This window comes from Camelus dromedarius, chromosome 10 (assembly GCF_036321535.1).
Source record: "Camelus dromedarius isolate mCamDro1 chromosome 10, mCamDro1.pat, whole genome shotgun sequence".
NCBI classification, from domain to species: Eukaryota; Metazoa; Chordata; class Mammalia; order Artiodactyla; family Camelidae; genus Camelus; species Camelus dromedarius.
This window is the reverse complement of record NC_087445.1, coordinates 38,045,007-38,071,720: the sequence shown is the minus strand read 5'-3', so window position 1 is coordinate 38,071,720 and position 26,714 is coordinate 38,045,007. Positions and strand designations below refer to the sequence as shown.

Below are 26,714 nucleotides of genomic sequence, written 5' to 3'. Positions count from 1 at the left end.
CTGTTGAAACTCCTATTCTACATACTTAATCACACCTAGGCAACCTCTTCTTGGATTGGGTTACAAATATAAATAAATAGAAAGAAACAGCTTTACTGAGGTATGTCGACTGAAATAAATGCATAGCCTAAAAGTTGAAAGTTATGTTTTATTTGGTGGGAGGACTCGAACTGGGATGACATCCTCTCAGATCACTCTGAGGGGCTGCTCTGAAGAGGTAGGGGAGGAGCTAGGATATATAGGAGCTTTACAACAAAGACCAGGTAGTTGGAACATTAAAAGATTACTTGATAACTAAAGAAAACCAGGCATCTCAAGTTAAAGAATTTAGTGCTTTTCTATGTATGGGAGGAAGCAAACATTTGGGCTTATTGAATTCATTCCTTTGACAAGCACCTAGGGCCAGGATCCTGTCCTTTCTTATTCTGAGTCCCCTAAGGGTGTACCATTGTGAGTGGCTGCAGAGGCTGGTCTGCAGGCTTGTCTTCACAGGGAGGTGGGGACCAGCCGCTGATTACTTGATGGCTTCAGCATTCTTTGTTTACTGATATAGTTTGCAGTATTTTTCACTCACAGGCATAATACACATACTATAAATTGTGTTTTTAAAAATGTACAATTTGGTGAGTTTAGAAACATACCTGAAAGCCCATGAAACCATCACCATGACCGAGATAACAGACATACCCATCCCCACCCAAAGTTTCCTGTTGCTTTGTGATCCCTCGTCTCAACACACCTAGTCCCCCTCCTGCCCCAGGCAGTCACTGATCTGCTTTCTGTCTTGATAGATTAACTTACTTGCCTCTTCTAAAACTGTATGTAAATGAAATCAAACAGCATGTACTCTTTTTTATATCACTTGTTTCATTTAGCATAATTGAGATTCATCTTTATTATTGCACCTATCAATAATTCATTCCTTTCCATTGCTGAGTAGTATTCTATTGTATGAAAATATCACAATTTATTTATTCATTCACCTACTGATGGACATTTGGTTTTTTTCCCCCTAGCTTTGGGTTCTAAAGTTGCCACGAAAAATCTCTTACTGGGGCTTGCCAGAGGTTCCATAAGACATTCTGTTGGTCACAGATATTGGGGTATCATCGGGTCTACTGGGTCATAAGGCTCAAGTGTCAGGGCACTGCCCTGACAGTGCAGGCACTACCACCGCCTGCACCTGCTTCAGAATGCTTTCTTGCTCTGGATCCCACTCAAAACTGTCAGCTTCACAGCTTACTAGGTAAGTGGGTTGGAACAGCATGCTCAAATGTGGCATATGTTGCAGCCCATTCTGAGTATCTGTTTCCTGGGGTCACTTGTGACAGCAATTTTTGTGTCAGTCAAGATCCCAGAAAAAAACAGATGACACACTAAAATTGGACAGATTTTTTTTTAGATTTATTTATTTATTTTTAGGGGAAGTACTGGGGATTGAACCCAGGATCTGCATGCTAAGCATGCACTCTACCACTTTAGCTATACCCTCCTCCTAAAATTGGATAGTTTAAAGAGAGTTTTTAAAAGAGACTATTTACAAGGATATGAGTAGGGCATAGGGAATCCACAAAGCATGGTACAATATATATGCTGAGGCTAGGAACAGCTTGGCATCATTACCACCACTAGACCTGAAGGAGCTAGGAGAATGTCCTTCCATAAGCGGGAAACAGAGAGGTCTGTACGCAGAGAACCATTCGAGCATCTCTCAACTTTTACCCATCCTGCCCATGTTGTGGAACCATGGGAATAAACTGGACTTTTCTTTCAGGGATTTCCATTAATAAGTCCATTTGGAAGCCAAGGGCAAGGAAATCCATGGATACAACCCATGAGGTCAGCCTCCCAGATCACAGGGTAGGTGCAGCAGGATAGAGAGTGAATCTAGAGGAATAAAGGGAAGATATTCTATAGTTCTTAAAAATTATCTTTTGTGTGTTTACATTCAGTCCCTACACGTAGATTATAAACTCCTTGGGGCAGAAACTGTCTTACCCTTCCATGGATCCTCTGAGTGAATGAATTAAAGTACTTCAATGTTCAGAGCTATTTCATAAAGTTACAAAGCACGATACAAAGAAATTATCTGAAGAAAAAAATCTTCCCTGTGTATTCTAGCCAATTCCAAAGAAGGACATCAAAGTGATAGGAACCTAATGAGACAGAGAACAGCATTTCAAAATGACTGAATCAGGTAAAACTCTGACAGGATTTAACATAGTCCCAGCTGAACAAAGATTTTGGCTCTTCTTGAGTGATTTCACAGGTAGGCGTCAGACAGACCAGCCCCTGCTTTTGATTAACAGGGCTTAAGATGAAATCAGATCACCCAGCATGTGATTTTAAAGGGATTGTTGAGTAATGGATGGTAATTTCCCATCTATTATGATAAAGCTCCCTTTCCAGTGGTTTTTTGTGCATTCTGCTAAGTGTTTCTGGTTTTCATTTCCCCAACATATTTTTCTTTTCTGAATGTCCTTCTAATATGCCTTGTTTTGACAGTAAATGGCTTAGTACAATTTGCAAGGATTTCTCTCTGCTACAGATTGATTCTTATCTCTCCTTGATTTGTTAGGATGCATTTGACCTCCTATCACTGACAGGAGAGGTGGTGAGTTTTGTTTTTTTTTTTTTTTCCTGCAGATAACAGAGAACAGGCAGTTTTATTTTTTAGATTCTATTCCAAGATTTGAAGAGTAAGAAAGAGATAGCAGAAGTTTGCCCTAAGAGAATCAGTTACCCAAGTGCATTGATGCAGAATGTATACCCTGGACACATACAAATATTCAAAATAAACAAGGGCTTTAAATATGTAGATCACGCCATTACCTTCTTAACTTGGGATCATAGAGATTAATATACTGTAGCGTAATATCAACATGAAATCAAAGTGCTATGTTCACGTCTGGTGACCACAGATAGCACAAATAAAATATTCTACTGAGAGATAGTGGGCTCGTGTGCCAATTATTCCCCTTGAGGATTACATTTAAACTTTTTAAGTCTTTATTTTTGAGGGATAATATACATACAGTAAAGTGCACAAATCTTAAAGAGTACAACTCAATATGCATATGTATAGTATGTATGTAACTATCACCACCAGGTCAAGAAGTAGAATATCTCCAGCACTTTAGAAGGGTCCCTTTTACTTACTTTTAGTTATTACCACCCTCCCTGCAAGTGTAACCACAATTTTGACCTCTACCAACATAGATTAATTTTGCCTGTTTTTGATTTTCATTTAAATAAGATCATACAGGTTTTCTATTTTGTGTCCAATTTTCTTGGAGAAGAGGGGCGTTTTCTTAATTTTTTTTCACTCATCATCAAATTGTGTGATTAGGCACTGTGGTTGTGGGCATCACCAGTTTATTTTCATTGTTGAGGAGCATTCTATTATATATACTATAATTTACTAATTCATTCTATCATTGATGGACTTTTAATTCCATTGAATAAACTGAATGAACTGCAAATGAATACTTAACAAATTGTATTCAGATACAAATCACAGAATAACCTGTTATCAGAAGTTAAGAAGTACATTTTCCTGCACTGTGCATATCCAGCAGCAGTTTTGAAAAGGCCTTTCCTTTTCTCTTAGAGCAACACCTAGTGGCCTAAGAAGGCTACAGTTCTGGCTGTGTACATTTACATTTGAAAATAGTGCCTTTCAGTTGTAACAGACCTCAGACAGCATCTAGATGTCCACCACAACCATACAACAATGTCTGGGCCCCCTTAGAAATCATCTAAATCAGATTCTTTGGTGGGTAGAGCCCAGAATTGGCAGGTTATCAAAGCTGCCTAGGTGATTTTAATGAGCAGCCAAGGCTGAGAACTACTAATCTAGACCAGTGGTTCTCAAATTTTTTCCAGACATGTGAATTCCTTGAAAGGCTTGTTCAAACACAGATTGCGGGACCCATCCCAAGTATATTTCAATGTGTATGGGGTGGTGTCCAAGAATTTGCATATCTAACAAGTTCCCAGGTGATGCTGATGCCACTGATCCTGGGGCCACATGAAGAGATCCACTGATCTAGACCAACTCTGTTATTTTATACAGGGGAAATTGCAGGCTGGGCAGTTGAAGTAATTTACTGGAGTCACAGAGCCAGTTAGTGACAAAGTTATAATTAGAGTGGAGCCTCACAATCACTTTTCCTCTCATCTGATAGAACCAAAATTGGGTATCTTGGAATGTTATGTCATCTGAAGCTATGTTAAAAGAGAGACTACATCCTCCCCACCAAAACACAAACAAAATAATGAGATGTTTAAGGGGTAGGTGAAGGTAAATTTTTCCATAAACCTATTTGCAAGAACTTAAGCATCCTGAGCTTAAGTGAGCATATCGCATACTCTAGAACCAGGACTTGAGAAGGAGGATAGAAGGGGTGGGAAATGGAGGCTATGGGGCTCCTTTCAGCAGCTTGAACCCTGAGCAGAGCTCAGAAGGGTGCATCTGCCTTTCAGCACCCCTCTCTCTCTTCCCCTCCTTGGACTACCTTCCAAAAGCTGAGCTGCTGCAACCCAACTGCACCACACAGTCAAAAGTCATCCAGTCAGGATTCTGAGACTTCTCAGCCAATAGTTGAATTCTCCCACATCTCTCGCATAGCACAAAATTTAGTCTGTCTTGTTATATTTCCCTATAGCTTCTAAATCTTACTCACATTTGCCCCTTACAATAGAGTTTTTCCAAATATGGTCAGCTTGTCTCCATCAGTTACAGCCCACACCCGAGGTTTAGACATCTCTGGGCCTTAGGGTCTGTAGTACCAGGATGTTGAGCAGAGTGAGCCCACCCTCCTAGCTGTGCTAAACATGCTATAGAGACACAATGCATCCACAGTTTGGACCTTGGCCTGCTGAGGCATTTCGGCCTTCCATACTGGTTCCCCAAACTACCTGGTATCAACTCTGCAGAAGAGCTTTGCCTAAGGGGCCGGAGGATCAGTATTTTAAATATGTGTCACAGGTGACTCATATACACCCAAGTCTGGGGACCACTGCCCAGTATCATATTATTGAGTAATCATTAATCTCAGTTGCAGGGTTTTTGGGGGGAGCAGCTATTTAATGGCATTGTATAGTGGTTCTCATAGTGTCCACACTTTTGAGCAGGGGAGAAAATATTTTCAGCTCAGGATTCAAACAGGAACAAATTCTATCTATCAAATAGGAAGAGAGAAAAGAAACTACATCAGGCAGAGACTGCCGGTGCAGAGCATTTCATATAAGATATTAAAAAATGTTTTCTATAGAAAACGACTGGTGCAGACTCATTTTTGAATAAGAACATAAGCAAAGACTTAAGAACTCTCTGATGTGAGCAAAAAGCAGCCAGCCCAGTGGTGGACAAGAGCAACCTTGAAAACAAAACTACGGAATCAAAAAGAGAATCTAGATGGACCCAAATGATTCCTGCTACTACCATGGTTCAGTGGTGATACACCATTTTCTTAGGATGAACCAGAGACTGACATGAGAATCCACATTTAGCTTTTATAGTTTGCTGAATACACAGTTTTCATTATTGAAGGTTGGTTCCATTATTCTTGTTTCTTTACTAAGTGCCTAGTTGAACCACCCCCTCCAACCATGTTTATTTATTTATACACACAGACATACATGTATACATATACTCTAATACTGGAATCACACTTTGCCTTAAAGATAATAAAAACCTGAAAGATAATAAAAGTTCTTCACATTCTCAGGGGATGCTGCTCCCCTCCCCTCCCCAGTCATACTGGACATGCCCACATATGCTCATCACAGAAAACAAAAATTCCTAACATGAAATTTCATACTAACTTACCTATTGGGGCAATGTGCTGGACCACATGCTCTCTACATGTCTTCCACTTCTAAAAATCTACTCAAACAAAGCCGCATATACAATGGCTGCTCTAAATTTTCATAAATGATGCAGTTTGTAGCTGGGAGGAGCAGTGGACAGTTTGTCCAGCTTTGGGACCACAAACTTCCATAGCTACCAGAGGGATTATTATGTCTCCACGCTGGTAATTCTTTTTTTTTTTTTTTTTTACTTTAAAAATCATAGCTTTATTGAGATGTAATTTACATACTATAAAATTCACCATTTTCATGTGCACAATATAGTGGTTTTAGTCTATTTACAGAACTGTACAACCATCACATGCTGGTAATTCTTAATGTGAAGAATAATTAAATTGAGTTATATTTATCATAAATACTATATATATATAAATAAGCCACAGATTGGCATAAAAATATTTCCAAGTTAAATCTGATACAGGATTTGTATATAGAATATATAATAAAGAAATCTTACAACTCAATAGTAAGAAAATAACCCAATTTTTAAAATAGGCAAAATATCTGAATAGACATTTTACCAGAGATATACCTCTGGCTGATAAGCATGTGAAAAGATGTTGAGTTGACATCATTAGTCATTAGGAATACACAAATTAAAACCACAATGAACTAGAATGGTGATGAAATGGATTGACAATTACAAGTGTTGGTGAGAATGTGGAACCTCCTCAATGCAGACCCCTCAACACTGATGGAAGGATTACACAATGATGCAGGCACTTTGGAAAACATTTGGTAGTTTCTTAAAAATTAACAAATTCACAAATTTATCATAGGATTCAGCACTCTCACTCCTAGGTAGATATACACTAAAGAAAAATGAAAACATATGTCCATACAAACACAATGTAAATGTTCACACCAGCATTACACATAATAGCCATAAAGTGGAAACGATCAAAATTAGAAAGGGTAAACAAATTTAGTATGTCCATACAATGGGATATTATTCAGCAAAAAAGAAAAAGAAGCGAACGATGAACTACTGACACGTCAGAACATGGATATATCTCAAAAATGTTATGTTAGATGAAAAAATCCCAGACTTAATGACTACATATTTTATGATTGCACTTACCTCAAAGTTCATAAAAAGCAATTTTATAGACACAGAAAGGAGATTAGTGGCCTGGGGCTGGGAGCAGGAATTCAGACTGACTAAAATGGGGCACGACGGATCCTTTTGAGGTGATAGGAGTGGACTAAAACTGGAATGTGGTGACTGTTGGTGGTTGTACAACATTGTAAATTTACCAAATCATAAAATTATATGCTTGAAATAAGTAAATTTTATGGAATATAAATTATACCTCAATATAGCATTTAAAAGGTATATAGATGGAATTATCACTACCTTGTGGGAAAAGCTTTTGTAGAATTTTATGGAATTTATGGCACGATGAGGGCCAATACTTTTATCGGTGATTCCTGATCATTTCTAGGCAGAGAATCCCTTTTTAACAGCAAAAACAGTGACAGCCCTGCATATTTTTATGTCTGAATTGAACTTCTGGTATAAATTAAGGAAACACATAATTTCAAGAGTACTCTGAATGTAATAATCATTTTAATTGAATTTGCATTTAACTAATCACATCTACTACACATAAAAATAGTACATACATATGCAAGACATTACTTATTCAGTCTACTATCAATGCTGAGTGCACATGTGGATTCATAGGTTTCTTCATACTGGTGGGGTCAGCAGCCCCTGAGTTAAAACTCTTGAAATCTTTTCACCTGCTAGTGCAGCACTGAACAAAGGAAAGCAAATTTACTACTTAAAGTTCAGTTTCATGATTTTTCAGTCATCTCTGCAGTCAGTTTACAGCTGGAAAGAACATGATTGACTTTGGGACTATAAGGCATGCCCCACATGCGGGCAAAATGTACTTAAGTGGATCACAGAAAAAGAGCAAGTTGTATGACTGAAAAAATACAGAAAGGTTGATCGGTCAGATGCTTGTTCAAGCATATAATGGAGCTGTTTTGTGGATTCCTGTTTTGTCTCCAATCCATCCCCCAGGGCCCATTTAAGTTGTAACTGGTCATATCACTACAGTTCTACAGTGCAAGTCTTATATTAGGTGATCATGACCGTGCAGGGACAGCCTGCTCCCACACAGCTTCCTTCCTCTGGGATTTTCATTTTCTGTAGGATATCCTCTCAACTTTACAGACAGTGGCATAGCATCATTAAGCATTTCCAGAACTACAAATTGAGGACTTCTCACATATAAATCAATCACTAAATAGGATCTGAAATGTACTATTTCCATTGTCAAAAAATGAATTCCAAAATTGTTTCCAAATTGTTTATAAGAAACACTTGTTTGTTTCGGCAAGTCCTGTTTTTGTCCCTGTCCACTGGCAGCCACTCTCTCTGCACCTGCCTTCTTCAGCTGGCAGCCACAAGTGTGGCAAGGCGAGAAACATAGGAGAAACTTATTTTTAAACAGTGTGGAACTGTTCAGTTGTACTTCCAAATTGTATATTCAGTGTGCTTTTGGGTGAAGCATAACAAATACAAATATTTTCCCTGTGTTTCCAGATGTTCTGGACACTCTGTAGTGTATTGGTTAATATTTTTCTATAATAACAACTGGACCGATTGCTTTAAATTTAGAGCACTTCACCAGAAAACATACTGGCTACGTTATCTGAAAGCGTAAATAACACAGTTTATCTTGTGTTTCCTCACTGTGCGGACATGCTGTAATATCCTCTGCTACGGGACGTCAGCTCTGGTCCGCAGGAGACTTTCCTAACCTCAGTTGGTTCTGGCAACTTCCCCAGGGCCAATTCATTTCCTCTACCGGTCATTTAGGTCATTGTTCCTGATGTTACCATGATTTTTCTTCATAATGCTAAAAAAAAAAAACAACAAAAAAAACAACTTTTACAGATTAAAGAAAATACACGCCACAAATAAATTTGTGACTAGATTAAATAAGTGAAAATAAAAAGTGGAATAGATAATGTCATACTCAGTTAAGCAAAAAGTTGTATCTGTAGTTTAAATATGCAAGCTTAAAATTTAAATAAAAGTTCAATGTAATGGAATATGCTTTTCTAATTTATTTTGTACTTTTAATTTATTAACTTATTTTAAAATACAAATTTTTGATCATTTGATTTTCTAAAATGTCTTAGCAAGTTTCTGTGTGTGATATTAATTACAGTTGGCAGTATGGTATTAGTTTTAACAAAGAAATGGAGGGCAGTTTATAAAGTTGTTACTGTCAAATATTTTTTCTAAAGCTTGCTATTGTACTCAGAAATTTGTAGATGTTGTTATTGAAGGGCTTATCCTTCACAAGGACTAAAAACAGACAATAGTAAGTCTGCTATTTCTTACATAAATGCTTTCATTGGGAGAGTCTGCCTCTTTTATCAGTAGAATAGGAATTTTGTATCAAGGTTTCTTTCTTTGTCCTCCACCCAAGAATTTCCAGTTTACCTACTTCTCACCCTCACAGAGCATCTTAGGATAATTCAAAAGAAAAGGTCTAAACAAAAATTTATAAAGTATTATTTATAAACATCATGAAAGGAGCAAATCCTATCAGCCACGAGCTTTATAAAAGTTATATTTAAACTCACAGCAATCTCATATTGTAGAAATCACTGTCCTCATTTTACAAGTAGGTAAGGTACACAGAAGGTAACTTCACTAGGAAATTGGCCCAGGGTCACACAGCCAGCAAGCAGGGTTATGATTCACACAGATCTGCCTCCAAGTTTCTCTACCTGCTTTTCTTCCTGAAATCAAGATTTACATTGCTTTATTTCAAGGCATGTATTTGGTAACAATATACTATTTTTCAAATTAAGTACTATAAGTACTTTTGAATTCAGGTAAAATTTAGATACAATAAAGTGAACAAATCCTGTTGAATTTTGTATCTTTACACACTTGTGTTAACCCAGGTCAAGATAAGGGCAATGCCACCACCCCAGAAGGTTCCTTTATGTCCCTTCCTAGTCAATACCACACCCACAAAGGTAACCACTATTCTGATGTCTATCATCATTAGTTTTGACTATTTTTGAACTTTGTATAAATGGGAATTGTAAAATATATAATCTCGTGCTTGGGTTCTTTTGTTCATCTTATCTGTGAGGTTCATACACGGACAATGAATAATTTTTAAAATGTTAATTGCAACTTAATGTTGAATTCAAAGACATTTGGTTTCCCTTAAAAATGAAAAAAGTTAATTCTAAATATTTAAATAACTACACATATACTGAATATTATAATTTAATTTATATACTTCAAATCAGTGTTTCTGGAGTTTACAGAAACTTCTAAACAAAATTTTGATGGAATATTGTATCACTTAGTCAATGTTTGGATACTCAGGTACCATTTGCAATTTTATATCCAACAATGTATTCTTTAAAACCCTCCACATTAGTATGAAGTACCAACTTTGTTTTATAATGCAAATTAATTCCTTTGAAAGGAAACACATTTTTAAGATTATACATTTTAAGATTATATAGACGTAAATGATATAATCTCATGTGTAGTTTTATGTAGTGCTATGTTTTGAAAGCCTGGTGCTTTACTTCCTTAAAAAGTCTTATTTATGAGATTTGGGGATGCATGATTTTTTTTCCATATGTATAATTACTGATGAAACTGTAAGACTCATTAGCATACTAATTAGAATGGTAATCCCAACATACTCCTGTTTCCACAGTAAAAATCATGGAAAATGGTCTTGAAACATTCAATATTATGACAAACTTGAACACAATGAGTGACAAAAATCCGATGCCAAAAGTTATATGGAGAATTTCTATAATCTTTTTATTTTAAAAAATGTAGCTTTTGAACAGGGCAATCATTCAGTACAGGACTAATGTTTATGTGGGAGGGAAAAGACATAGAAAGAAGGACATAAGGAAAGGACAGAGGTGTGTTCAAGTTAATGTTGTTACACATTTCACTCAAGAAATAAAAGTGTTCTGGAATATGGAATGTTTGTAATTTTGCATAAATATGGTTAAAATAATATAGGATTTGAAGCCACAGAGACTTGGTTTGAACCTCAGGTTTATTACTTATTACGTTCTTGACTTTGACAAGTTACTTAACCTCTGAGTCTTAGTTAAGCCACCTGAAAAATGGAGAATATGTACTAAGAATATTGCTGTTTATTTTTCATGATGAAAAAATATGTAAGCACACAACTTTTTTTTCTAATAATTATTACCATATTAGGAGATAGTCACTACAACTTACCTTCCCAATACAGTGACTAGATATACCCAGAATTGCCTGCAAACAATCGTATTCCTTCCATTATGCAAGTAGGTCTCACAATAAAATGACATGACTGATTAGAAAAATTATAGGTATTATGGAAATCAACAAGCATGGAGGAGAGTATGAAAAAGGTGATTTAAGTTCAGGTATATCAGCAGTGGCTAAAAACTCAAGCAATGATGCCTGGGACCCAACAGTTCTTCAGGAAAAAAAGAGAAAAGCCCTAAGTTATCTGAAATAATGGAACAGGAAAGTCTGGCAGTGGGAATGACTGTCAGCAGAGCCCTGGAAGAGTAGTATGAAAAATAGTGGAGTCAATCCAGTCAGCAACTCACATATTTTTCTTTAGCATACTAACCCTGACGTGCAGAACAGGGTTTGAGATCAGATGATTGTATAGGGTCAAAACTTGGACCTACACACTTTCCAGCTGTATGTCAAATTATTTAATCTCAGTTTCTCATCTATAAATGTGTAGTTATCATAACATTCAAGGGCCATAATGAATATTCGTGGGGCTTATCATGTAAAGGACTTAGTTTAGAGCAGTGCCAGGATACAGTAAGCACTAAATACATGCACTCCATGCCTTCCAGGACACCCTTTCTTGTTCTCCTTCTACTTCTCTGGTCACTCCTTAGTCTCTTAAGATGCACACATGAAGGACACAACTCCAGGCATCCTAGCACAGAACAGCTGCTATGAGGCTGAGAGCTCGGCAGACTTCAGAGGTCACTGAGTGCTGGAGTTTGGGCTCACCTAGAGGGGAGATTACTTGGTGAACAGTGGTGGCATTGACTTCAGAAAATATATGCCTAGTAATAAAGACAATACTCGAGAAGTAAGAGACAGGAATAAGTGTGAAACTGAAATAGACCACCCCTGACAAAGCCTTAACTCAGGTTTTGACAGGATCAAGTGATCTACAGTAATTTATTTTTCAGAGGAAGTGTCTAAAATGTACCATCCATAATTTCTGGCACAAATAAAAATTATTAGATGTGAAAAGCATGGTAAAGTGACCAATAATCAAGAGATAAAATAATCAATAAATGCCAACAAATGTGAACAAGGACTTCAACATAACTGTGAATAATACATCAGAAAAACATAGAAAAAGATGCACAAGATAGGTAGTATGGAATATTTCAACAGTTATAATCTACAAAGAAAATCAAGTGGATGTTTAAGAACTGCAAAATTTAGTATCGGAAATTCAGAATTTATTAGATGGGCTTAAAAGCATACTGAACACACTAATTCTGTTTATATAGAAGACATTAATTACAAATACAAAGAAAGATCAATAGAAAATATACAAACTGAAACAAAGAAAGGAAAAAACAAATGGAGGGGAAAAGCAGAGCATGAGAAAGACATGTTTGGGACATAGTCAGAAAGGTTTAACAGTATGTATAACTGGAGTACTAGAAGGAGAGAAAAGAATAGGAAAAAGCAGTATTTTAAGAAACAATGGCCAACAATTTTCCAAGTCTGTTTAAGAACAGTGCCCAAAAGATTTAGGATACTCAGAAAAATGTAAGTAGTATAAATAAGAAATTCACACGGTAGAAATCAGTCAAATGGCTGAAAACCAAAGATTAAAAAAAATAAATCTTAAAAGCAGGTTTCACATGATCTGGCCTCCAATACCTTCCTGATCTTCTCTCTTACAATTCTCCAACTTTCTTTCTTTTTTTTTTTTTTTTAACAATTCTCCAACTTAATCACTCCCTTCCTTGCTGTTCCTTGAACACACCACCTTATAGTGGCTGTTTCCTCTGCCTGGAATATTCTTCCCCAACATATTTAAAAATCATAGCCCACTTCCCATCAACTTGTGCACCCTCATCCCCACCCCATCCGCACCCTTAGACTCCCAATCACCCTACCATGCCTAATTTTTCCCCATAGCACTTTCTATTTTCTAACTTATAATTTACTTACTATGTTTATTGCCTATTGCCTGTCTCCACCCAATAAAAGGTTTTGTCAGAAAGGATAGGGATCTCTTGCTTTGTTCATTGCTGTACCTTGCACACATAGGTGCTCAATGATTATTTGTTGAATGAATGAATAGCTATTATTATATTATTACTATTATTATCTCAAGCCTTTTTAGTCACCAAATAATTTGTTCATGCCATGCCCTCCATCTGAATACAGCTTCCTCTGTTTACCTTTAGAAATGCTTTTGACATGTGATGGAGTGATACTACAGAGCAGTAGTTGAAAGCACAAACTCTGCTTATATATATACACACACATTCTGCATTCCATATATATGGAACATATATGTATAACTCTTCTTTTGCAGAATGTAGACAAACAACCAAATTGACATCTTCATTACTAAGAATTACTAATTACTTCATTTCCAACTAATAATTATTAATGAATATATATATATATATATATAGCCACATAGTAGCAATAATATCAATTGTTTAGTGCTCTCATAGGTTCCAAGCATTTTACATATCAAAATACTTAATCCTTCTATCAACCTCATAAAAACCAAGGCACAGGAAGATTAATGTGACAATTCATACAGCTAGCAAGTGGCAGAGCCCAGATTTAGATCCATGATGAGTTCCAACAAAAATAATTTTTAGATTAGAAAGGATAGTAGTAAAGGTATGCAAATATACTAAATGCAGCAACTAAAGTCTATTTAAAAAACCAAACAAAATCTCCCTTAGCACTAAAGAATGAAATGTAGATATTAGTATATGTCACTAGGTGATGCTCTTTGTTAAATTTCTCTCTAGTAAGGTACTCTGAGAAATTATAACTCATTCCCATGGGAAAGAATTCATGCTAGATCTAATAATAATTTAGTTGGCTCTTTAACCACAAAAGTTACATAGCTCAGAAAAAAAAGGTAAACCACACAAATTTGTGGTAGAGAAATTTTCCGTAGATTGTAAACTTAGAGGCTTCTATATCATGAACACAATGTCTCTCTCTGTTTATCTTTCTCCAATTACCTCTCCATTTAATTTTAATGTCTTGATAAGATTTTATATTTTTGTCAATGGAGTTCTTGAGTATTTTTAAAATTTATTCCTAGTTAATATATTTTTGATGCTACTGAAATGATGATGATGCCATCTGGATCTTTACTTTTTTATGCTGAAATATTTTAAAGAAAATTGATCTTACACTTTTAAATATTTCAATATACATTTCTCCAATAATATTACTACACTTTAACAAAATGACTCCTTAATATCATCTATATCCAAAAACCAAACAGTCAATAAACGTTAGAGGGGACTCTTATTAGTAACTGGGAAAACACAAATTAATAAAACAGACACATGTTGCATACACATGAAAAGGACAGAAATTTAAAAGTCTGATTCCAAGTGCTGGAAAGAATACACAACGCAGGAATTCTAATACATTGCTACAGGAAAGGAAGATAACAATTCTTCTGTAAAGACAGCTTGACATTATGCAGTAGTAGTGAAGATGCAGATACCTAATGCCCTCTAGCACTGCTAGATATACCTAACAGAAAATGTACCAAGAAACAAGACATGTATAGCAAGAAACACCTACATCAATGTTTGTGGAAGCACTGTTTATAACAGGCAAATTGTGAAACAACTTAGAGAGGATAAATAAATTGTGGTATGTAAATACAATAGAATAAAAACACAGTAATGTAAAATTAACAAATTAGAGCTCTTGCAACAACATGGAACAATCTCATAAACTCCGTAAGAATGAAATAAGAAGAGATACAAAATAACATGCACAGTGTAAGTATGTTTATATAAAGTTCAAAATCAATGCCTGACACTTATTTTCATACGACTCAGCAAATAAAACACACATCCATACACATCTATTCAAATATAAAGAAAATGTAGCAAAATGGTTAACAGCTGTGAATCTAAGTGAAGGGTATACAAAGGTTCACTGTACTACACTGTCACTTTTCTTATGGTTTGAGATTTTTCCAAAATAAAGAGAAAAAAAGTTCAAAAATCAGACAAAGCAAATTTATATTGTTTAAGGGTAGTTTTTTCACCTGGGTGACAGATGTATGGTTTTTCTTTATAACTACTTATTAAACTAAACATATAGATTCTATGTATTTTTTCTGTATGTATATTTCACAAGAGAAAAAAGTAAAAAAAAGATATAGAAAAACACTTTCAAAGAAAAATTGCCATACACTTGTTAAACATTACTATAAAAACAGATAAACTTTTTGCTTTATAACAAGCAAATGTAAGTAAGGGGGCTTTTGTTATGTGGGTCATTTGCCTGAGATCAATCCATCAAAAGATACTTCCTGAGGACCAATTTTTGAGGCTAGCAACATAATAAAGTCACTTGATTTTTCCATGAGATAGTTCCCACATAACCATCAAAACTGAATCTTGTTTAGTTTGATATGAGATAGTATATTTTTTCTAAGTAATTTCCAAGAATTGCAATATGATACTCCAGTACTCATTGTGGTAGATATACTAGCATATGGACTTCAAAATTTATTATAAAAAAAATCTGGATGAAAGTTTTATCATTATTCAGCTATCATACACAGTTTATATATTGCCCATGTATAAATTCTGCATATTTTCTATAGGCTTTTTGAATTTCATCATTAAGATTCCACAGTATTTTTTAAAAAAATAAAACCCTCAAAGACAAAGTTGTTCAGAGTTTCATGTTTTCAAACTGACTTTTAATACAATTATATTAATCCATTTGATTATCATTTTCTGTGTCACTGAAGTCAATTTCAAAATCTAAATCATCACTTTCTTCATTTCTTCTGCAGCTTTTCCTGTGGTTGGAACATAGATGATTTTCTATATCTTCTGGTTCTTTATTAAACCTAAAAATGGAAGAAAAAAATTCTATTTATTTCTCAGGGTTTCATTATTTAACTGTATAGACTGAAAAGACCTGCACATTATATTTCTTGATTAATAGGAGCTTAATAAGTAAAGAGGAAAAGAGCCTTGAAGATTCTTTTGTAATGTGTAATAAATATGAACCTCACAGATAAACATTTTAATTTCCTAAAAATAATGTTTCACTTTTATCATAGTGATAGAAAAATTTAACAATTAATTAAAACTTTTTTTTCTGTTAGGTAGAAAATGTCTACAGTAGTGTGATATGTAGTGCATCTTAAGACTCTCAGAGCTACTGAATGTTTCCTCAAAAGAAAATTCACTTATCAATTACAAAAACAGTAAACCCCAAACATAAAAAGAAATACTCACGGAATAACAATGTCTTCTTTCTTTCCACATTTGGCACAAACTTCAAGTTCACAGGCACATGGTCTACACATTATGTGATAAGAATCCTTTACTGTCTTTTGTAAACATTTAACACTAAAAGTGGAAAAGAAAACCAAATCTTAATTTTTACTATTTATCTAAGATTTATTTGATGAAATAAGTGGGGGGATATAGCTAAATATATAGCTGATAAGCCTAAAAATCAAAACTCCTAGGTTTCAATCTCAGATATTTCTCTCACATATTACTTAACATTAATTATAACATTCCCAGACAACAGCTTACAGCTACAAAATAATAGTACTCGATATTTATCTACTTTCCTAAAGCTTTTAAAAAAATGTCACCTGCAAATAGTTATAGTTTTACTTCTTCCATTTTAATTTGGATTCGTTTTATTTCCTTCTCTTACCTGATTGCTCTGGCTAGGAATTCCACTACTATGTTGAATAAAAGTGGCGAGTGTGGGCATCCTTGTTCCTGCTCCTGATCTTAGAGGGAAAGCTTCCAGCTTTTACCAATGAGTATAATGTTAGCTGTGGGCTTGTCATATACCCCTTTATTATGCTAAGACATGTTCCCTCTATACACACTTTGTTGAGAGTTTTTATCATAAATGGACACTGAACTATGTCAAATGTTTTTCTGCTTCTATTGAGATAATCATACGATTCTTATCCATTTTGTTTATGTGGTTATAATATTGATTGATTAGAGGAATCTGAACCATGTTTATACTCCTGGAATAAATCCCACCTGATCATAGTTAACGTATTACTGAGTGTATTGCTGAATTAAGTTTACTAATATTTTTTTGAGGATTTTTGCTTCTATGTTTATCAGGGACATTGGCCTGTAATTTTCTTTTCTTGTGACATCCTTACCTGTTTTGGTATCAGAGTAATGCTGGCTTCATGAAATGAGTTTGGAAGTATTCCCGCCTCTTCTATTTTTTGGAAGAGTTTGAGAAGGACTGGTATTAACTCTTCTTTGACTGTTTAGTAGAATTTACCAGTGAAGCTGTCTGGTCCTGGACTTTTGTTTATTGGAAGGTTTTTAATTGCTAATTCCCTTTCCTTACTAGTAATTGAATTTTCAGATTTTGATTCTTCATGGTTCAGTCTTGGTAGGTTGTATATTTCTAGAAATTTATCAATTTTTTGTAGAGTCTCAAATTTGCTTATGTACAATTGTTCATAGCAATCTCTTACAATCCTTTGTATTTCTGTATTTCTGTGGTATCTGTTGCAATATCTCCTCTTTCATTTCATACTTGATTTATTTGAGGTCTCTCTTTTGCTTGGTGATTCTAGCTAAAGACCTGTTAATTTTGTTTATCTTTACAAATAACTAGTTCTTAGATTGATCTTGCCTATTGTCTTTTTAATTCTTATTTCATTTATTTCCACTCTGACTTTTGTTATTTCGTTCCGTCTACTAACTTTGGGCTTCATTTGTTTGATTAGCTACTTCCTTTAGGTATTCAGTTAGGTTGTTTAAGATTTTTCTTGTTTCTTAATGTAAGCATTTATTGCTAGGAACTTCCCTCTCAGAAAAGCTTTTGCTGAATCCCATGTTTTGGTGTGCTGTATTTTCATTTTCATTTCTCTCAAGGTATTTTTTAAAAAAATTTCTCTTTGGTTTCTTCTTTGACCCAGTGGTTGGTCAGTAACATGTTATTTACTCTTCATAAATAAGTGAATTTTCCAGATTTCTTCTTGTAATTGATTTCTAGTTTCATATCACTGTGGTTGGGAAAGATGCTTGAGACATATGATTTTAATCTTCCTAAATTTTCCAGACTTCTTTTATGGCCTAACATACAATCTATCCTGGAGAATGTTCCATGTGCACTTGAAAGAATGTTTATTTTATTGCTTTTGGATGGAATGTTCTGTATATAACCATACATTATCGTTAAAAAGGCCATACTGCTCAAAGCAATCTACAGATTTAATGTCATCTTTATCAAAATTTCAATGGCATTTTTCATACAAATAAAACAAACAATCCTAAATTTGTATGAAACCACAAAAGACTCTGAATAGCCAAAGCAATACTTAAAAAGAAAAACAAAACTGGAGGAATCAGGCTCCCTGATTTCAAACTGTATTACAAAGCTATAGTAATCAAAACAGTATGGTACTGAGATAAAAACAGACATATAGATGGGTGGAAAAGACTAAAGAGCATAGAAATAAGCCCACTCATCTATGGTCAATTAATTTATAACAAAGGAGCCAATAATATATAATAAAGAAAAGTCTCTTCAATAAATAGTACTGGAAAAACTATAGACAGCCACATGCAAAAGACTGAAACTAGACCACTGTCTTACACCATATACAAAAATTAACTCAAAATGGATTAAAGACTTGAAAGTAAGATGTAAAACCATAAAACTCCTGGAAGAAAACAGGCGGTAAGTTCCTTGACATTAGTCTTGGCAATGACTTTTTTGGATTTCACATCAAAAGTAAAGTCAAAAAAATAAAAAATAAACAAGTGGGACTATATAACACTAAAGAGCTTCTGCACAGCAAAGGAATCCATCAACAAAATGAAAAGGCAACCTACAGAGCGGAAGAAAACATTTGCAAATCTTGTATCTGATAAAGGGTTAATATCCAAAATATATAAAGAATTCATACAATAGAATCTCAGACCACATTCTGAGCTATAAAACCAACTCAACAAATTAAAAACAAAACTCTACAATTTACATAAAGTATATTTTCTTACCACAAAGAAATTAACTAGAGATCAATAACAGAAAAAATATCTGGAAATGCCCAAATATATAGAAGTTAAACAAAATACTTCTAAATGTCCCACAGGTCAAAGAGGAAATCACAAGGGAAATAAGAAAACATTTTGGCTGAATGATAATGAAAAGGCAGCATCAAAATTTGTGGATTGGGGCTAAAGAAGTTCTTGGGAAATTTATATAATTAAATATTTATATTAAGTCAAAGGAAGTATTTAGACTTCCACCTTAAGAAAGCAGAAAAAGAAGGGTAAATTAAACTCAAAGCAAACAAGACAAAGGAAGCAATATTGATGTGAATAGAAATCAATGAAATTGAAAACAGAAAAACAGAGAAAATCAATAAAATCCAAAGTAGGATTTTTGAAAAGATTAATATAATTCAAAAACACATAGCAAGACTGATATAGAAAAAGAAAGAATGTAAATTACCAATTCCAGGAATGAAAGAGAGGACAATACTACAGATCCAACAAATATTAAATTTACGAATAACTCGATGCCCATAAATCCAACAACTTCTTTGAAATAGACAAATTTCTGAGAAGACACAGTATAAAAACTTGCTTAAGAAGAATAGATAATCTAAAAACTCCTTTATCCATGAAAGACAAATTTAATATGGTTAAAAACTCTCCAACAAAGAAAACTCCAGGTCCAAATGACTTTACTCTTCTAATGTCCTCCCAAGTATTTAAGAGATAATACTAATTTATATAAATCCTTACAAAATAGGAAGAGTTCTTAACTCATTTGAAGAGGCCTTAACATCAAGATACAACAAAGACAAAATTACAGACCAGTATTTCTAATGAACACAGGTGTAAAAATGTGACAAAAGGTTAGCAAATCAAACCTATTGATACATAAAAAGGAGACAAGTCATGATAAGTGGGCTTTATCCAAAGGCATGAAAGGCTGATTCAATATTAAAATCAATAAATGTGTCTCACCAAATCAATATTCAAGAAAAACCATATGATAATCTAAATAGATGCAGAAAAGGTGTCTGACAAAATTCAACATCCATTCATGATAAAGACGTTCAGCAAACTATGAATTGAAAGAAACTTCCTCAACTCAATAAAAAGCATCTATAAAGAACTCACGGCTAATATCATATTTAATGCTGAAAGAGTAAATAACCCTCCAATGAGACCAGGAACAGGGCAAGAATATCTGCCCTCATCACTCAAAAACATACTGGAGGTCCTAGGCTGTCCAATAAAGCCAAAAAAGAAATAAAAGTCATACAGTTTGGATAGCAAGAAAAAAAAATTAGATGTCTATGGAGAAAAGCTCACAGAATCTACAAAAAAAATAGTATTAAAAAAAAGTGAGTTTATTAAAGTCACAACATATGGGGTTAGTAAACTAAAATAAACCGCATTTCTATGTTCTAGCAACAACCAATGACTTTCTGTACATATTGGCAAGCTGATTCTAAAAGCTATAAGAAAAAGCAAAAAACATAATAGCTAAAACAATTTTGAAAAAGAAAAGGGTTTGAAGACTCTTAAGACTGGATTTCAAGACTTATCTTAAAGCTGCAGTAATCAAAGTAGTGTGGTATTGGTGAAAAGATAGACACATAGATAAATGAGACAGAACAGAGTCCAGAAATAGACCCTCACATATAGAATCAATTGATTTCCAACACAGTACAAAGGAAATTCAATGGAGAAAGTTCAGTCTTTACAACAAATGACCCTGGAACAATTGAATATCCAAGAGAAAATTTTTGTGACCCTATGCTAGGCAAAGATTTTTTTCTTAAACACAATGCTATTTGAAGGCTTTTGTTTTTTGTTTTTGTTTTTTTTTTTACTGAGAGGAGGTAATTAAGTTTATTTATTTGTTTATTTTTAACCGAGGTACTGGGAATTGAACAGTGCTAGGTATATATTCTACCATTGCACTATACCCTCCTCAAAGATTTCTTAAATACAACAAATTAGTCAATAAACCCTGACAAATTAGATAGATCTTCACCAGAATAAAACACTTCCCCACTTCAAAAGACATTATTAAGAGAATGAGAAGACAAGTCAGAGGTTAGCAAAAAATCTTTGCAGAGTACATATCTGATAAAAGATTTGTACCTGCAATATATAAAGAACTCTCAAAACTCAGTAATAAGTAAAATGAAACTCAATAGAAACATGAGCTACAGATATGAACAGAAACAAATAAGGATGCAAAATAAGCACATAAATAGATTCTTAGCCTCACCAGTCATCAGAGAAATGCAACTTAAAATCATGATGAAATACAGCTACTCACTTATGGCTAAAATAGAACAAAACAAAACTTGAAGAAAAACAAAACAAAACAAAACTCTGACAATCCTAAGTATTGATAAGGAAGCAGAACATCTGGAACTCTCATACATTGCTAGTGAGAATGCAAATGATACAGCCACTATGGAAAATAGTTTCTTATAAACGTACTCTTACCATACAAGCCAGTAATCTCACTGCTAGATGCTTACTCAAGAGAAATGAAATCATACACTCACACAAAACCCTGGACATAAATGTTTATGGCAGCATAATTCGTAAGTACCAAAAACTAACAAAACCTGAATGTCCATCAGCTGTGGTGAATGAACAAATAACTGGTGGGACATCCTGATGGAATACTACTCAGCAATAAAATGGACCTAATCCACACAACAACAAGGATGAATATCAAAGTTAAGTTAAAGAAGCCAGCCTCAAAAGATTATATACTATATGGTTCCAATATGTATGGCATTCTGTAAAAAGGTAAAAATTGGGATTGGGAGTGAGGTGGGAGGAACTACAAAGTGGCATAAAGGAATATTTGGTGGTAACAGAACTGCTCTATATCTTAATTGAGGTTTTGGTCTCACAACTGTATTCATTTGTCAAAACTTATAAATAGAATCACTTAAGCTAAGCCCCAAATCGCCAAACTGAGAATTTTAGCTTCAGCTCTCCCAGAAATGGAAGTTTAAACCAATCAGGAATAGCCTAGTCAGCACAAGTTATGCAATCTGTCTGACAGACCCCTGCCACCCTCTAAAGGAAAGTGTCCTTGCAATAACCAGTCTGCTTTTTGTCCAGTGTAACTTCCTTTTTCCCCCTCCCTTCTGCCTACAAAAGTCCTTCATTTTCTACAGCTCCTCAGAACTCCTTTCCATCTGCTAAACCGGATGCTGCCTAATTTATAAATTGTTGAATAGAGTCAATAAGATTTTAAAAATTCACTGAGCTGAATTTTGTTTTTAAACACTGTACACTACAAAGGGTAAATTTCACTATTAAAAGAGACTAGACTAGGGAAGAAAAAGTTAGTTAAAAAAAAACCCTCTGATACACAAAGTGAAAATAATCACTAAAAATTTTTGTTAAATTATTTGGTATGTTTGTGTTTTGACTTTCTAAAAAGTTTTACTTAATCACTCTGCAATAAAAATTAGAATAAAAATTTATGCTCTTAGAACACACAAATTCTAATAATTCAAGTGGATTAGGACAATTTTCACAATGTTTTTTGGCTTCAATTTTTTAAAGTTTTAAAATAATTTTAAAGAACGTCTGTCTCAGGTTTTTCTGAAGTTTCAAAGAAATTAGCATATATGTTTTCATTTTTATGAGTATGTTGTTTCATAATAGGGACTCCTGGGGTAAATCAATCCTTAAGTATTCAAATTGCTAATTCAGGGATAAAACCGTATTTACAGAATTGTTAATGTTAAAATTTACATGTAAAATATGCTTAAAATGGGATATCCTGTTTTGGAATCTGGAGTCAAAAGATACCAGATTCTACATTCTTTCTCAAAACAGTGACTTTTAACACTGGCTCAAACACCTGCATAGCTTATTAAAATGCAGATCCCTGGGCTCCACCCATTATTTACATAATCAGAATCTTGGGGAAGGGTCCAAAGAATCTTTTGGTTAACAAATTATTCAAGAAATTCTTATGCACATTACCACTTGAGAACTCTTGACCAGATCAAAGTAACACCGCCTTGATTGAGTGGGGGGTGGGAGGCTTTCCAGTGTTCCTAAAGCTGGTTGAAAAGAGAAGGAATTCTGTTGCTGAAAGCAATTATGCTCTTTTCAAATTTAAATCCATTCTGAAAAACAGGTTGTATTAGGCTAGTAGCTCTGTGATATAAATATACCTATCTTATAAGGAGATATACACACACACATTTTTAAAATGACATTTCATTTTTATAAATGTGAAATGTTTGTGAAAATGTAAATTATATACATTTTTAGAGGTTTTCAACCTTCCAATTTCTCTGGCACAGAAGTGAGATCTTTCTAGCCCCTCTCTTTCAAATCTCTTAATCTAGGCTTTACATCTCCTTGGGAAGTAGATTGAGAGAAAGCCTGAAAGCAATTGAGTTACAGGCTTTTTTTTCACCTAAAAATGTCACATTCATCTAGCCAAAGAATCTTGATCTTAAGCATGGAGTGGTTTAGATATTATTTTAATGATAAGAGATATACATTCCAAGTTGTCATAAAACATCTGCAGTATCTTGAAACACCTTTAAAAATAGATGTAAATTATTTAATCACTCCTAAATATTTTTCTCATAAAATGCGTAGTAAAGAAAAACCTGAAATTCACCTAAGTATAAATTTCATCTAATTTTCCCCGAAAATGTCTATATTTTGAAAATTCTGTAAGTCTTTTACTAAGAGAACTCTAGAGCTATTTAAACAATCATAAACACAGGTTACTCTTATGAACAATGTTTACTGACAAAGGAGACAGTAATACACTTTTTAAAAATGTTACCATATTTACTTTTTTTAACAATAAAAAAACACAAAAGGAAGAAAAAGTAATATTATGTACTTTAAAAAAAAGAACTGATTTGGGAAACGAGATCTAGATCTAGTCTGCCTTTGACATATCCTTGCCATATAATCACTGAAAGTCACTTTAACTTCTTTGAGTCTCATTCTTTTTAATTGGTACTACAAGCGCTGGAAACTTAGCCCGAACAAAGACAGTGGCCCCAAACTGTACTAGTAATTACTGTATTTGTTACCTTTATAAACTTATAGTTAAATAACAAAAATTTCAAAAATACAAATTTTTTAGACATCCTTGTAGTATTAACATGACTTTTTATATTCTAATAAAACACAGCAACATTTGGAAGATCTGTACAACTCACTAAACTAATATTTTCCAATGAGCAAATGCATGATGTTACAAAATCATACATGAATGAAAGATCCATTCAATGTGCTAGACAGACCAATGAATTTTAGTGTAATTCACTGATGTGGTTTCAGATTCTGCATGGTAACTAACGTTTAATTTCTTCACATCCCTTTCTGAGATCTGGTATACTATCAAAGATGAATTTCTGCAATTATCTGGAAAAAGTTATTAAAATTTACTTATATTCTTTTTATTTTATTTTTTAATTGAATATAGTCAGTTACAATGTGTCAATTTCTGGTGTACAGCATAATGTCCCAGTCATGTTACACATACACATATATTCTTTTTCATATTCTTTTTCATTAAAGGTTATTACAAGATATTGAACATAGTTCCCTGTGCTATACAGAAGGAATAAAATTTACTTATATACTTTTTAAAATGTACTGTTCCCTCTTCTTTCTATTAGCCAGTCACTAATGGAATTCATAAAAATTTAAAACAATGCCACTTGTCTTATTAATATTTTGGTTTCAAAAGTTATTTTTCATAGAAAGTTATTAATAGTAACATTTAATGGGCATGTTGCTTATATTAATATTATTTATTACATTTTAAAATGTCTGTTTTCATATCTAATACAATAAATATCATTAGATATAACCCATTAAAATCCATATAAACCAAGTTATCTGGGGTCCTCAGTAATTTTTAAGTGCATAAAGAGGTCCTGAGAATAAAAACTTTGAGACCCACTGATCTAGATAATAAATACTATTGGGAAAAGAACTGATCTTATATTTCTAATACTTCTAGAAGTAAAAGACTGATTTTACTCTGCCACAACTTCTCTGGCATGGCTTTCATTTCTTGGTTATATTATTAGGCTTTAACCTTTATCACAGTTCAGTTCTACTTGTGATACTCTCACAGTGTGATGACTAGGTGCTTTCGTAAACAGTGAGCTGTGGTGCTCCACCCTTGATATACAGGTAATAGAAACTCACATTGATAGAGTTCCATAAAGTGACATTGCCTACAGTGGCTCTAAGTAATCTGTGCTAACACAGAAAGATCCTGAAACCATACTAAGAAATTATATCTTATGCTACCTAGGAAATGCTTTTAAGGAAACGACGTTCCCTAATTCCAAGAACTTTGAGAAGAAGAACTTCCCTGTGTCCCTAAATGATGTATCTGAAAATCAGCGGAAAGATTTTACTACCTCTTTTTATTGCAGTAGATTTGATTAGAATAATTCTTAAAAGAGTACAAAATACTTACCTCTACCAAGAGTAGTTTAGAAAAAGAAAAAAATGGAACTTATTACTCAAAATTATTACTTGGAGCAGGCAATTTTAAATCAAAACTTGCTGTATCAATCAATATTAATGTCAAAAAGTAGGCTTTATGCATGGGTGCACAAGGGATGACAGTAATGAAAACTCCACTTTTACCTTTAAATATTAAGGACCAAGGTTCCAGGCAAGAATAAAGACAGGGTTTAAAGTCACTATATACTATGATATGACATAAAGAGTGACCTGTGACTAAAACTCCACTCAAGGACTCTGGAATGTGGTGACTCTCATATTACTGACAGATAAATGGAGGAACTGATCACATCATAGCATATAACAATGTTTACCTTTGTTTGCTAAAAGAACAAAAGAAAAATGATCAACATACTTTTTATAGGCTAGAAAACCAACCACTAAACCAAAATTCTGTCTTATTTTCTCTTCATTAAATATATGTTTCAAAGCAGATAGAAAATCTTTTTTGACAGGCAACACATTAATGTTTATGAATCACCAAGATTATGTAATAAGAGGAAAGAAAAACTAACAAAAGCAAATGAATGAACAAATGACAATTTATGCAGAACCCAAAGACAAGACATATAGAGACAGCTCTAGAGTATCTGCATTGTCCATCAAAGGGAAGGAGGGGGTTATGTTTATTTTCCCTCCATTCCCTGGGGCCTTCCTCATAGGATTTTCTGCTAACATTGTTTATAGCACTCTTCTACCTTTTATAGATCTATCTCTCCTGTTTTCATTTCATTATTCTTCTGCAGTCTTTACTTGTGTCCTTTGGATCTCTGTCTCCTTTTACTTACACCTAGAACTTCTTGCCATATGCCCAAGAGTTATATGTGGGTCCATCTCTCCTAACAGATTGTAAATTCCTTGATGTCAGAGAATCATTCTGGTATCTTCTGTAATATACAGCACAGTGTCTTGTACACTATTTAAAGATGTTATTTAAAACAATTGCAAACTAAACCAAATCTCTTCTGTTATAGCTAGCAATCCCATCTCCTTTGCCAGAAAAGAGGTATGTTTAG

The 26,714-nt window shown here is 34.0% G+C and overlaps 1 protein-coding gene across 1 annotated transcript in view; it reads right to left on the bottom strand.

The window, feature by feature from the left end:
* Nucleotides 1-12,013: 12,013 nt before the first annotated feature.
* The window catches only part of C10H9orf85 (chromosome 10 C9orf85 homolog), a 53,817-nt gene continuing 39,116 nt past the window's right edge, over nt 12,014-26,714 (bottom strand). The window contains exons 3-4 of the mRNA XM_010999903.3: nt 16,411-16,524; nt 12,014-16,016 (exon numbers count right to left, since the gene is read on the bottom strand). Of these exons, the coding sequence (XP_010998205.1) occupies nt 15,878-16,016; nt 16,411-16,524 (253 nt within the window). The 3' untranslated portion in view covers nt 12,014-15,877. The remainder of the gene's footprint in view (nt 16,017-16,410; nt 16,525-26,714) is intronic.